The 14,292-nt window shown below is 33.2% G+C and overlaps 1 protein-coding gene across 1 annotated transcript in view; it reads right to left on the reverse strand.

Moving 5' to 3' along the window:
- Positions 1-14,292, reverse strand: part of LOC113055388 (spectrin beta chain, non-erythrocytic 1) — a 90,034-nt gene that overhangs the window by 61,470 nt on the left and 14,272 nt on the right. The window contains exon 2 of the mRNA XM_026221671.1: positions 7,387-7,597. Coding sequence (XP_026077456.1) covers positions 7,387-7,531 — 145 coding nt within the window. The 5' untranslated portion in view covers positions 7,532-7,597. The remainder of the gene's footprint in view (positions 1-7,386; positions 7,598-14,292) is intronic.

A 14,292-nucleotide genomic window follows, 5' to 3' on the forward strand; every position in this document is an offset into this window, starting at 1 on the left:
CGGCAACATTTTTTATTTTCATTTACATTTATTTTTTTTTAAGTTTAAGTTTTTCATCTTATATTTTTATTTTACTCAATTTAATTACCAAAACCTATTTTTAAGTAAACATAAACTAAGAATAAACAATACTTCTACAGCATTTATTCATCATATTTCATTTAAATTTCAACATTTACTAATGCATCATTAAAATTAGTTAAGCTTGCTAACATTACTTAATGCAGTGTGGATAAATATGAACACAAAGACTGTATTTTCATTGACTCAGTATTTAATTAAATACTGTAATAAATGTATTGTTCATTATTTGTAAGTAAATGCATGAACTAACATGAACTAAAGAAACTTCATTATAAAGTCTTACTCTATTTTTAATAGTTCTCGTCTTAGTTTTATTTAACAATAACACCACTGAACCAAATATTTTACGAACTGGAAAAATACTATTATTTTCTTTCTCTTAAGAGCGAGACACACATAAGTCAGCATCCTCAAGGAACCATGAGATGAGCTATAATGTAACCAAATGTGTCCCATGATCCTGTATTTCCAAACTGAACAGATGTTTAGTTATTCCTCAGTGCGTCTAGCGTGAGATTGAGACCTGGAGGTGGTTTGGGTGATCTGGGTCCGCAGTGAGAGGGATATCTGTGCAGAAACACAGTCAGTGCTGTCATTGTGAAGTCACAAGGCGTCCACGTGTTCTCCGCTGCCCCTGGAGCCAGCGGCGCTCTTAATTCACCTCTGTTTGCACTTCTGTTCTCTGTCTGAGCTCAATTCATCCCTCGCTCTGTGATAAACGGCCCTCAGATTGGGGTTCTCCTCCCCTCACAGCAGAGAGACGAGGGAGGAGATGCTTCCTGGAAGATGTGTAGTCACTCGCTGCAGAGGAGCGATGAAACCACTCAATCAAATAAAATAAAAGGGACTTTTAAATATATTAATATTGATTTAAGATATTATATATGATACTTTTCAAAAATAAAACTTCTTAAAAAATTAAAATAAAGATAAAAGTATATGTAAAAGTAGATTTTTTACAATTTCTGAAGAAAATGTGATGCTTTCTTGCAATATTCCCACTGATAAATATGTTTATTATATGATTTTTTTTTTATGACGAAATAAATGGACGTTTTTAATAAATGTGTCAAATGTAATAATAATAAAATTATTACAAAAATTTGTTATAAAAAAACATGTTTAAAAAAAAAAAAAAAAAAGTAATTGTGATGTTGAAAAAGACGGAAAATTTATATTTTTTTATAAATGTGTACAAATATTTAAAAAAATACTGAAGAGCATGTGTGTGTGTTGAGAGAGTTAATAATATTATATTATTTTAAGATTATATTATTACACAAATATATGATTTAATAATGTTAAATAGGTCTTAAAACCTATTTAACATTTAAAAATAATGAAAAAATAATAATTTATAAAATTTAATTATAATTTTTTTTTATATTAAATAAAAAATATTATTAAATATAAATGTATTCATTTATTTATTAAATATAAAAACTTAATTTTTTACTGTTTCTGAAGTATAAATGTAATGCTTGCTTGCAAAAGATGTCATCATGATGCTAGAGTTGAGGTCGTGGCTTACTGGTTCAAAACAAAATCTCTAGATTTGGATAAAATATTGATGGATTTATGGATAAAATGGTCAAATTACATTAAATAGAGTTTCTGAAATGATCTAGTCTAGTAAGTCTAGTCTTGTTAATCCACATCAAACCACTAAGAGGACTACCATTACACAGGATCCCAGGCTTTAATCAATAGCAGTATTTCTACATGCACTACGTGCAAACTGACCATGAACGTCGAGAAGCACAAATGCATTTCAGATGTGTTGTTTTTCACTCATAGCGGGATAAATGTATGTAAGTGTGTGTTTCTGTTGGCGCTGAGACAACTCTTTGGCAAGTCAACGAAGGAACAATTTTCTGTGAAATTTCACATGATGCTTCGCTGTGATCTTAAAAACATATACTTGCACAATCCCACAATTCCAGCGGGAGCCTGTTGTAACGCAACACAACTGCTCTGATTTGACACCGAACTCGAATGTGCTGATTTCAGCAGAGCCAATCCATTTAACAGCTGACAATTTCTGGATACAGAGTGTTTGTAAGTATGACAGTGATCTAATGCGTTCATAAAGCTTTAAGTGTGGTGATTTCACAGACATCTGGCCGACAAACTCCGCAAAGGAAGGAAAGGGGAAGGACAGGGGGTCTGTGGGTGTTTCTGTTGTATTATGAGATGAACCGCCGTACAAACACGCAAACCAGGACATTCCTTAACTCAGACTTCATCCTACAATTACATTAGATGAAACGCTCTCTGCAGCTTTGGGAAATACAGATATTTCGCTCAGAAAATTGCAATAAGAAAACTCAAAAGTCACAGTGCGTACACAATGCGTAAGGACGTGTTTAGATATTACAGAGCGGCTGAAGTGAGTTTTGCTCGACGGAGCAGCAGTCACTCGAGCAGACCCACGACCAGCTCATTTATATTTCACGACACGTCAATAATTCAGATGCTCGCGTTTCATTGGTGGAATACTAGTACACTGGCCCACAAACCAATACTTGATAAAACCCTGAGTGTGTGTGAGAAACTAGGCAACCGAAGGGCCTTAATTAATAATTCATGACGACAGCATTAATTCTGTGTTACACAATAAAGCTACATGCCTTTATCTATCTACCCAACTATCCATCTGCCCAACTTCCCACCTAACTATCTATATATCTACCCATCTATCCAACTATCCATCCAGTTATTTACATGTCTTCCCAACTATGCATCTAAACCCTGTATCTGCCCAACTACCCGCCCATATATCCAACTATCTAACTATCCGCCCAGCTATCCATCTACCAGACTATCTACTCACACAAATATCTACCCATCTATCCAACTATTTATAATGACAACTATCCATCTGCCCAACTACACACCTAACTATCTACCCATTTATATATCTACCCATCTATCCAACTATACATTCAATTATTTACCTGTCTACCCAACTATCAATCTATTCATCCTTGTATCTGCCCAGCTACTCACCCAACTACCCAACTATCTACCCAACTGTCCATCTACCAAATTATCTACCCAACTATTCATCTATTCAACCTTTTATCTGTCCAACTAACCACCCAACTATCTACCCAATTATCCATCTACCAAATTATCTACCCAACTATCCATCTACCAAATTATCTACCCAACTATTCATATATTCAACCTTTTATCTGTCCAACTAACCACCCAACTAACCATCTACCAAATTATCTACCCAACTATTCATATATTCAACCTTTTATCTGTCCAACTAACCACCCAACTATCCATCTACCAAATTATCTACCCAACTATTCATATATTCAACCTTTTATCTGTCCAACTAACTACCCAACTATCCATCTACCAAATTATCTACCCAACTATTCATCTATTCAACCTTTTATCTGTCCAACTAACCCCCCAACTATCCATCTACCAAATTATCTACCCAACTATTCATCTATTCAACCTTTTATCTTTCCAACTAACTATCCATCTACCAAATTAGCTACCCAACTATTCATCTATTCAACCTTTTATCTGTCCAACTAACCACCCAATTATCTACCCAACTATCCATCTACCAAATTATCTACCCAACTATTCATCTATTCAACCTTTTATCTGCCCAACTAACCACACAACTACCCAACTATCCATCTACAAAACTATCTACTCAACTATCCATCTGTTTAACCTTGTATCTGCCCAACTACCCAGCCAACCATCTACCCAACTATATAACCTACTATCCAGCTACCACATTATCTACCTATCTACCATCTATCGACATGCATAAATATCTACCTATCTATCCAACTATCTATCTACCAGACTGTCCATCCAAATATTTATCTATCTACCCAACTATTTATCTGGCAAACTTTCTATGTATCTACCCAACTATCTACCCATCCCGCCAAACTATCTACCCAACTATTCATCTGCCAAACTACCAACCAATTTGTATATCTATCCATCCATCCATCTATGACTACAGCAGATATCTGCAGAGGTCATTGAGTTGACCAAAACCTTCGCAAAAGTGTCAGACTCAATCAGTGATAATTCCCACATATGCTTGTGTTTGGAGTAAAGAGACTAGGTTTCTTCTCCTAACACAATGAAATGGGTGGTTTTGCTCAATCTGGCGCCCCTGGACCGTAGGCTGTATTTTGGAGCGCGGGCCCCTCTCATGCTCCAGCACATGGTCCACATTAGTGTGGTATGCCGACTGCTGCGGGGGGGATTCCTGACTTATCAGAGCTCTGGGAGTGAACCACGCCGGTGTGATATCTGACTTCCCATCTGAGCCCATCTCAGTCTGATGAGACAGCAAAGAGCAAACACAACTCTGGCTCTATCCTATTAATATGTAAATATAGACCGTTACACCTTCTGAGGAAAATATAAGGTTTGCTAACCAATGAAAACAATTCTACAGTGAGTACTGGGCCAAGGCAAAAGCAAAATAAAAATCATAATAAAGATTTGTGCAAAATAATGCTTGCCAAACTATTTTAGAAAAATGAACCGCATCTAAACTTTATTTTAAAACCTTTATTTTATGTTTCTGTTTATAACTAAATTGCAACTTTTTTGTTTTTGGTAAATAATTGCTTTTGGTGCAACACTTTCTTTAGATGTTGTTAATTAAGCTCAAATAAAATTAAATAAAATCTAAAGAGTAGATGACAAACTTATTATATATATATATATATATATATATATATATATATATATATATATATATATATATATATATATATATATATATATATATTAAATGAAAAACTAAACAAAGAAATAGAAAGTTGAAGCACTAAAATTACTAAATTAAATTAAAACTCAAATATATTAACAGTAAAAAAAAATTTAATTAAATCTATACAATAATTAAAAAGAAGAAAATTAAATTTAAATGTACTAAAATTAACTAGAATTAAAATGAAAACTAAAAAATATAAAAAATTTATAAAATATTCAAAATATGAATAAAAACTGTAATAGTTTCAAGTTTGTTTTATTTACATAGCACATTTAAAAACAGCAAGCACGGCTGATGGAAGTGCTGAACAAACAATGACATAGAAGACAAGGCAACCCACAGATTCATACCATAAACGCATCTTATATTCTTATACTCAATTCTAAGATGCACAGGTAATAGTATATAATAGTATATAAGTGATACTAAATGATCTGGTGCTACACTAGTATCAATAAACAGAATTCACTGCTATTGGTTGGAGGAGTAGATAGTCCCGCCCCCAAACTAATGCCATTGGTTGAGCTAATGCTGCCTGCTTCAGGCTTGTTCAAACTATTAGATCAATGTTTTGAAGTTAACACAGAGTCAAAGTGTTACACTCTTCAGGAAATCATCCTATTTTAGTAACTCTCAATGAATCTGCATATTAAAAAGGGGTAGAACTGTATTTAAATAACCACACACTTCACCTAACACATGCTTCGTGTCTCTTTCTTGAGCATTATTCCTGCTTCCATGAGAGAGCGAAGGCGGCGTATGCTCGGCTGCACAGGAATGCAGGAAAACACAATCACGTGAGACGTAGGATGCTTACTGGAATGCAAACTCCAGAAACGGTTTGTGGTTGTTGGCAGCAAGAGAGAGAGGAAAAGGTTTAATATTTTTACATCTTGTTTTATGTTCCTCAGTCCTGAAGTCTCAGAGAGGCTCGTTCATTAAAGCCAGTCTGTTTAAACTCTGCCACCCCGAGAGAGTAACATTAATGCTCGGCTCATAAACAACATCACACCTCTGTAAACACAGCAACTCAAACGCAGGAGAACATGATGGAAAACAGAAGAGGGAAAAATGCTACTGCCATCCAAGATATTACGGGAATTAATCATATGAGGAAAGAAATACAGCGAAAAACCACAGTGAGAAATACGGAGAGGTGCTGGGGGTCTAAATGTCCTAATCAAAGCCCGAACCCCCCCTGAGGATTAAAGAAATGTATATTTTTAATAAGAAAATATGCATTATATTTATGAAATAATCATGTTTCCTCAAAAATCGAATGATTTCTGAAGATCATGTGACACTGAAGACTGGAGGAATGATGCTGAAAATACAGCGGAGCATCACAGAAATAAATTACATTTTATTATATATTCACATAGAAAAAAGTCATTTTAAACTCTAATAATATTTCACAATATTACAAATTTTACTGTATTTTTAATCAAATAAATGCAGCCTTGGTGAGCAGAAGAGACTTTTTCAAAAAGTCTTTTCCCAACCACTATTTAATTTAATTTAATTTAATTTAATTTAATTTAATTTAAATTAAATTAATTTAATTTAATTTAATTTTATTTTATTTTATTTTATTTTATTTTAACCAGCAAAGAGAGAACAATTATGACATTTTAAAAATGACAAAAGCAAATGAAAGATGATTAAGACTATATTTATATAATTATTTGTATTTCTTAATTAAATTAAAATTAAAATTAAAATTTAAATTAATTTTTTATTTTATTTTATTTTTTAACCAGAAAAGAGGGAACAATTATGACATTTTAAAAATGACAAAGCAAATGAAATATGATTAAGACTATATTTATATAATAATTTTTAATTCTTATTTTATTTTATTTATTTTTTAAATTAAAAGTAAATAAATAAGTCACAATAAAACCAGGGAAGTGTGCAAAAATAAAATAAAATAAACAGAAATTATAATAATTTGGGTCCAGTTGGAATGCCTCAAAAAACACCCTTAAAATGCATCATTCATCAAATGCTCCATCATGCATACATCAAGTGTGCAACCACCCTACAAAAGGTGATTTTACTTTACCACTGGTATGCTCTGAGACAATTAAGAAACCCTTCCTACATCAGCATTCACAGGAAATGCATATGCGATCATCCATCTCCACACTGATTTTATGTAACCTGTTCAGTTTCCCGTAGAGCTGGACTCGAGGGCTTCGCTGTGAATCAGAAACGGTGTGGGAGCTTCAGAAGGAGCAGAGAAAGTGTGAACTCACGCCCACTTTCTCTCTGCTCTCCCACACGAAATCACTGCATGTCATGTGCGAGTGGGCGGCAGTTTATCAAGCACTAGTTACAGCTTTTCAAAGCCAAGAACGCTGAATAGCTGAGGACAGCAAGGAACAAAACACTTCTGCTGATAATAATTACCGCTCTTTGTTGATAACTACAGCTTTCAAGCTCCGACAAAGGTCAGGCTCGTCTATTCAAACCTCATGTATCATCTGACGTCATCACAGATGGACTTTGTGATTTGGACTCACCCGCCAGAGCCTTGATGCGCGAGCGCTCGAACAATCGGGCCGAGCTGTTCTCATTGTCCCATTCGTCTTCCCAGCGGTTGTTCACACTTTCCTGGTACTGCTGCTGGATGTCCATGTGTTCGTATTCTGCGGCTACTGTCGTCATCCTGACCTCTGACCTTTCACCTTTTCACCGTTCACACTTCCTCATGAGGCGGCTTCCTCTGAAGCCCTGCGGAAAAAGAGACAGAGGGGTCAAAGGTCATAATAGTTAGGGAGCATTACAGCTCATATACGAACCTATAAATTATTACATACGTAATAAAGATGCCAACAAAAACCTAAAATTTATCTTTATTCATTTTTAGATAATTTCAACACTGGTTTTGGGAGATAATCTGCTGAAATTATATATATATAATTTTTTTATTAATTGGTTAAATATCATGATAGTTGCCTCCTATCTTCTAAATACCTTAATATAAGACGACAATTATCATTATTATTATTATTATTTTAATATTATGATTCTTTTTACTTTTATTATTAATTTAATTTTTTTCATTATTATTATTATTATTATTATTATTATTATTGTCATTATGATAAAGTCCATGAGACCAGGAAATTGTTTAATGGACATATATATAAGCACTGAATAAAGATGAATATATAAAATGCATAATAATAATAATAATAATAATAATAATAATAATAATAATAATAATAATAATAATAATAATAATGAAAACAAAATTATGATGAAAAAGTATGTAAAAAAAAAAAAAAAAGAGATTTAGCACTGAACATAATTAGGAAAACAAATAAATTTAGCAGTCTGTGTTTTTCTCCCCATTATCAGTGACTCAGAAACACACTCATCTAAATTACTCTAATTGTTTGCAGCTGACATTTGCAAAAAGACTGCTCTTATTTCCCATCAACCCGTCCTTCAATATTCATCGATCCATCAAGAAGACGACCTCACGTCTGCTTTATCGGTGTTTTAAGCACCTGCTGCCATCTGTTGGACGTCCTCAGAGCTGTCCCTGTAAGGTCACCCTGATCGAGCACAATCATGAGGTGATGTAACTGATAACAGTGACCGGTCACTCAGGCTTCTGGCAGAACTACAGTAATGTAAGTTTCCCCGCTAAGAGACTGTCCCGCTCGCTCGCCGCATTCAGCGATGCACTCTTAATCGAAATCAGCAGTGTGTTCTCAGATGCATGATCACATCAGCTAATACTTTCTTTCACATGTGCTAGGACCAGCAGGTTACGATGCACACAAATACACATGCAAAACTTCAATGCAATGCTTATCAGTGTGAAAACATGGAGTAAGGACTTGGTTTCACAAAATCATGCATGCTTTTGATTTTTAAAAAATATTTCTGTTCAGCATAAATTTGTTGTTTATTTCCGTTTTAGTAGTTTTAGTATGTGCTTTTGTCATTTGCATTAGTTTTTTTTTCATATTTTATATATATCTTTATAAAATGATTATTAAGACAAATATATAAATATTATTTATTTATCTTTAGAAAATAGCATGCTTTGTTCACAATAAGACTAGGAAAGTGTTTAATGAAAACAGTTTAGAATAAAATAAAATAAAATAAAATAGACCAATGGAAATATATATATATATATATTTCTATAGTAGTTTAAGTATGTTTTTTAAAAGTTTTTTTTATTCAGCTTTAGTTTTAGTGCTTCAACTTTAGAAAAGGCAAAATGTCTAAAGTTTTTTTTACGTTTAAGTCATCTAATATTGACATTTTATTTTATTTCAGCTGCATTTCAGTTATTTTTAATAATGTTTGTAATGTAATAATGATGTTTGTTTTAGTCAACAATAACAGCACATTAATCTGAGCATTATAAAATGGTAATGCTATGTTTTCTGGTAAACAAATACCATGGTACTTCGGGTTAAATATTAATGATGTATGAATACTATGTGCACGATTCGCAGGTTATGAAACACAAAAACACAAATGCAAAACTAAAATGCAGAGCCTCTCGGTGTGAAAACGAGGGCAGTGTTTATCTTTCTAATTGCTACCATAAGACTTCGGTTGTAGAAAACCAAGCAAGCGGTTAAGCTCCGGAGAGATGTTTTTCTTCAGATACCTCCCACATAACAGTCTGTGAGGTGTGCAGGAGCGACGCAGTGCTAAAACCTCAACCAAACGCACAGTTTCCAGGGCATCTTCATCATGAGAGTAACAGCCGTGTCCCAGAAACTGCTATATATAACAGCGCCGCTGGGACGGCCTTCTTTACATCTGAAGAGCTGAGAGATTGGGGTTCGGACACAGAAAGCAAGGACGAAGAGATCACACTGTGTGTCACACTGACGTACCAATAGTGTGCTTTAATGATGTGATGGACATTTTTAGAAAACACTGTATTCGAAGATTTGGACTCATAAAAAAAACTAATATACGCTACGTTAAAGTTATTAATCCAAAGCATCTTTTTGCTGATATGAATGGTTCATTGTGCAAGAAAAAAGTGGAATTTGCATAAAGTGAAAATGAAAAAAAACATACCATTAAAGTACTTTACTGTTCCGTTACAATATCATATAAAAAATTATTAAACAGAATTTCTATATGTTTTTGTGTAGTTGAACCACAAATAAATACAATTTGAATACATTAATCGTTCAGTGACATGGTATATATATAAAAAATAACAATATCATTACACAATAATCCATCATATTATATTTTTCTGTTATTTTAGTATTATTTATGTGCTATTAATAGTTTTAATAAGCTTTTATTTTTTATATTTTCACTTTTTTTAGTCATTTTGTAATTTTTTATTAGTTTCTGCTTTGAAAAAATATTTCTGAATTCCTGAAGGAAAAAAAAAGAAATATATATATATATATATCTTTTCTTTTCCTTCAGGAATTCAGAAATATTTTTTCTTAATTTATAAATCTTTATTGTCACTTTTGATCATTTTTTATAATTTGATATGTAATTCGATTTAGTTTTAATCTTTTTTGCATCATTGCTCAATTAAAGTATTAATTTCTTTTTTAAGTTATTAAATATTAATTTCTTTTTTTAAGTTATTAAATATTAATAGCTTATACTAACATATTAATTTAAATTAATTAATACGACTCCCAATTAAAAACCTTTGATTTATTACAGTTTTGTTACTAATAATTATTGTTGTATTATAATTAATTAGAATATCATTATTACAAATAATGTGATATTAATTATAGATAATTACATGAAAAAAAAATTGTGGTAAAGTAAAATTTATTAATGGTTACAGCTTAGAAACCTATTCAAACATGGTTTAGTGATTTTGTAAGACATGTTGTTTTTGCATTTAATATCAAGACTTGACATATTTTCGGATCTTGCACTTGTTTCCTGTCTATTAAAGGAGTTTTGAATACATATTTAGAACGGCTTTAAAAGCTTTTCAAGAGCCGGGCCCTGAGATTCACCCCCCGATCGATGGCATGTTAAAACCGAAATGGATTCGAGCAGAGAGACTGTGATGATCAGCAGTGAACTCATTAGTTACGGCTCTCTGTGCAGGAAATGAACACTGAGGCTCTCACAAATGCCCTCTGTTGTGTTTTCATTTATTTTTTGCCCCCCTCTCACTCCCCATGAGGTGGAAACGATCGAAACCCCTCTGAGAAACACTGTAAAGCTGCTATTATGAAGGCGTATGAATCCGGACGCTTCAACTCGGTCCAAAGGGTTTCATGCAAGCGGTTCTCAGGGCTGAGCGACCCCGGCTCAGTGAAGCGAGAGATATATAGTGGACACAGCCAATAAACGGCCCTTCGGTATGACAGCTTTGTGTTTTAGTGACCGACTAGAGCCAAGAATCATGACAGGAGGCACATAAACGCTTGTGCTGAGCTCTTTCTCATCTCATCGGATTGAGATACACTTGAAAAGTCTTGGAAATTCACGCTGGTTGTTCGCAGGAGGCGAAAAACACATGACCTCCAGCAGGGGGCAGCATCACACGAAAACAAAGACGGGCCTCAAACTCATGAATGTGTGTTTCATGGAGATTTTTTTTTTAACAGGCCGGATCTGAAGGGTGAAGTGAAAAGATGTAACACAGGACTTAAGCTGGTGTGACCCAGATAGCAGCTATAAAAGCACGAGTATCTGATAAACACATCAATGTGGATTTACTATCACGCTAAGATTCAGCACGTGGGTTAACGTTCGACAGGGTGACGCTCATAAAGCAATGTCCAGGGCATATTTATAACCCATATTAAGGGGGGGGGGGGGTTTATATATTTTTAGGAAGCATAACTAAGGATTGCAATATTATTTTCGTAGCAGTGAATGAAGATGTATTATATCGATAACAAGTACAGTATGGAGTACCTCAAGGCTCAGTACTAGGGCCGCTACTCTTCACGCTTTATATGTTACCCTTTGGAGATATAATCAGGAAACATGGTGTTAGCTTTCACTGTTATGCTGATGACACTCAGCTCTATATTTCTTCACGGCCCGGTGAAACACACCAATTTGAAAAACTAATGGAATGCATAGTCGATATAAAGAACTGGATGACGAGTAATTTCTTACTGATAAATTCCAAAAAAACAGAGGTGTTAATCATAGGGCCTAAAAACTCTGCTTGTAATAACCTAGAACACTGTCTAAGACTTGATGGTTGCTCTGTCAATTCTTCGTCATCAGTTAGGAACCTAGGTGTGCTACTTGATCGCAATCTTTCCTTAGAAAGCCACGTTTCTAGCATTTGTAAAACTGCATTTTTCCATCTCAAAAATATATCTAAAATACGGCCTATGCTCTCAATGTCAAATGCAGAAATGTTATTCCATGCATTTATGACCTCAAGGTTAGATTATTGTAATGCTTTATTGGGTGGTTGTTCTGCACGCTTGGTAAACAAACTACAGCTAGTCCAAAATACAGCAGCAAGAGTTTGGTTCCTTGTTGCTGTCGCCTCTGGATTGCTTAGTTGGGGTCACTTCATCTACAGCGATATCATTGACTTGATTGCAAATAAATGCACAGACACTATTTAAATTGAACAGAGATGACATCACTGAATTCAATAATGAACTGCCTTTAACTATCATTTTGCATTATTCACACACTGTTTTTCCTAATGAATGTTGTTCAGTTGCTTTGACGCAATGTATTTTGTTTAAAGCGCTATATAAATAAAGGTCACTTGACTTGACAATTTTTTGATGAAAAAGATTTTTGGAATTGTTTTGTATGTTTGTTTGTTTTGTGAATTTATTTCAATTTCAATAAAATAAAATAGCATTAGCTTTTCATTACCATTAAAATCCATACTTTTGCATAAATCTTTTTCATCGTACCTTGATTCTCTCAAATAAAAATAAAAAATACATTTTAGGACCTTAACCCTTTGATGTTTTTGATTGTGATACTGTCAATTCACATAAAATACATTATTTTTAATAATACAAATGTAAAATATTGTATGTAAATGTAAGGTTATAAATCACTTTTTTTTTTCTTTTTTTTTTTTTTATAAATCGCACTTTCATATTTGTGTAAAACTGTAATGAAAAGAGAAAGAGAGAAAAGAGTGCTATAAATACTACCATGATGTATACTTTGTATACTACGTACAATTTGCATTACAGAAATTAGTATTTTGGAAAATAAAATGTGCTTAATTGTGATACAAAAAATAGTGCATTGCGCACACACAAAATAATAATAATGCACAAAAATAATAATGCACAATGCAAAAAAACTAAAACAAAAAAAACAATGCAAAATAATAAAATAATAATGCCAATAATTTCCCATAGTTTTTGGGCAGACTTGTTTCCTTTGATTTCTTCAGAGCATTTCTAAACTCTGCTGTGTGAATCATCATGGCAGCAAGCATCCATGGAAACCTCAGTGTTTCCAAATGAGTGAAAGAGCCTCATTGTGTGGAAAGCCATCAAACTCCGGCACAATGCCGCCTTTTCTCATTGTCACATAAAGCTGTCTGGACCATGTTAATGTGTTTCTCTGTATAAAACAGAGCATGAGCGTTTCATAACAGCTCAGTTCTGTGAGATCGTCCTTTCTGAATGTCACGCAGAATGTGAAGATTTCTAATCCACATCTGTTATTTACTACACGAGAAGGGAAAGCCTTTCACTGAATACTTCAACTTTCACAGTGTCACAGTTTCTGCCACTGTATTATGAACATTAATGTCCATAAAGTCATAGTTTCCACCAAAATACAATTTTACCACAGTGAGAAGTTCATGGCACTTTTAAGAATAGCATGGTACATTTCTAAAATACCATGACATGATTTTGGAAGAACTGCATGTAAAATAAAAAAATAAACCTTCATTACCATGTTAAAGTACCATTATATTACCATCTGAAACATCATGATCTTTGCTGATTTTTAAACAGTATATAAGAGAAAATATAGGATGTATAGGATCCCGTGTTAATAAATGGATTTACATAAATAACAATTAGATTTTTTTTTAATTGTATAAAAGAAAATAATTATGGGGGATTTTTTTTGGATTGAGACATTAATTTCACCCCCCCCCCCCCAAAAAAAAATAAAATAAAAACAAAATAAAAATAAAAATAAAATAATTTTGGGGGATTTTTTGGATTGAGACTAATTTCATTCCCCCAAAATAAAATAAAATAAAATAAAACGGACAATTATATTTTGGATTATATTTATTTCCAGTTGAAGACCTCCTTATTTTTATATAATAATAATAATAATATTAATAATAATAATAATTTTTTAGGTTTTGGAGCAAAAATGCAAAAATTGTGCTGTCATTATCAAAACAAATAATAATAATAATAGTAATAATATGGTATTTTGGTAGAAACTATGGTTAACTTGGTACAGCCAATTGAAAACAA

The sequence above is a fragment of the Carassius auratus genome, chromosome 36, assembly GCF_003368295.1.
Source record: "Carassius auratus strain Wakin chromosome 36, ASM336829v1, whole genome shotgun sequence".
Lineage (NCBI taxonomy): Eukaryota > Metazoa > Chordata > Actinopteri > Cypriniformes > Cyprinidae > Carassius > Carassius auratus.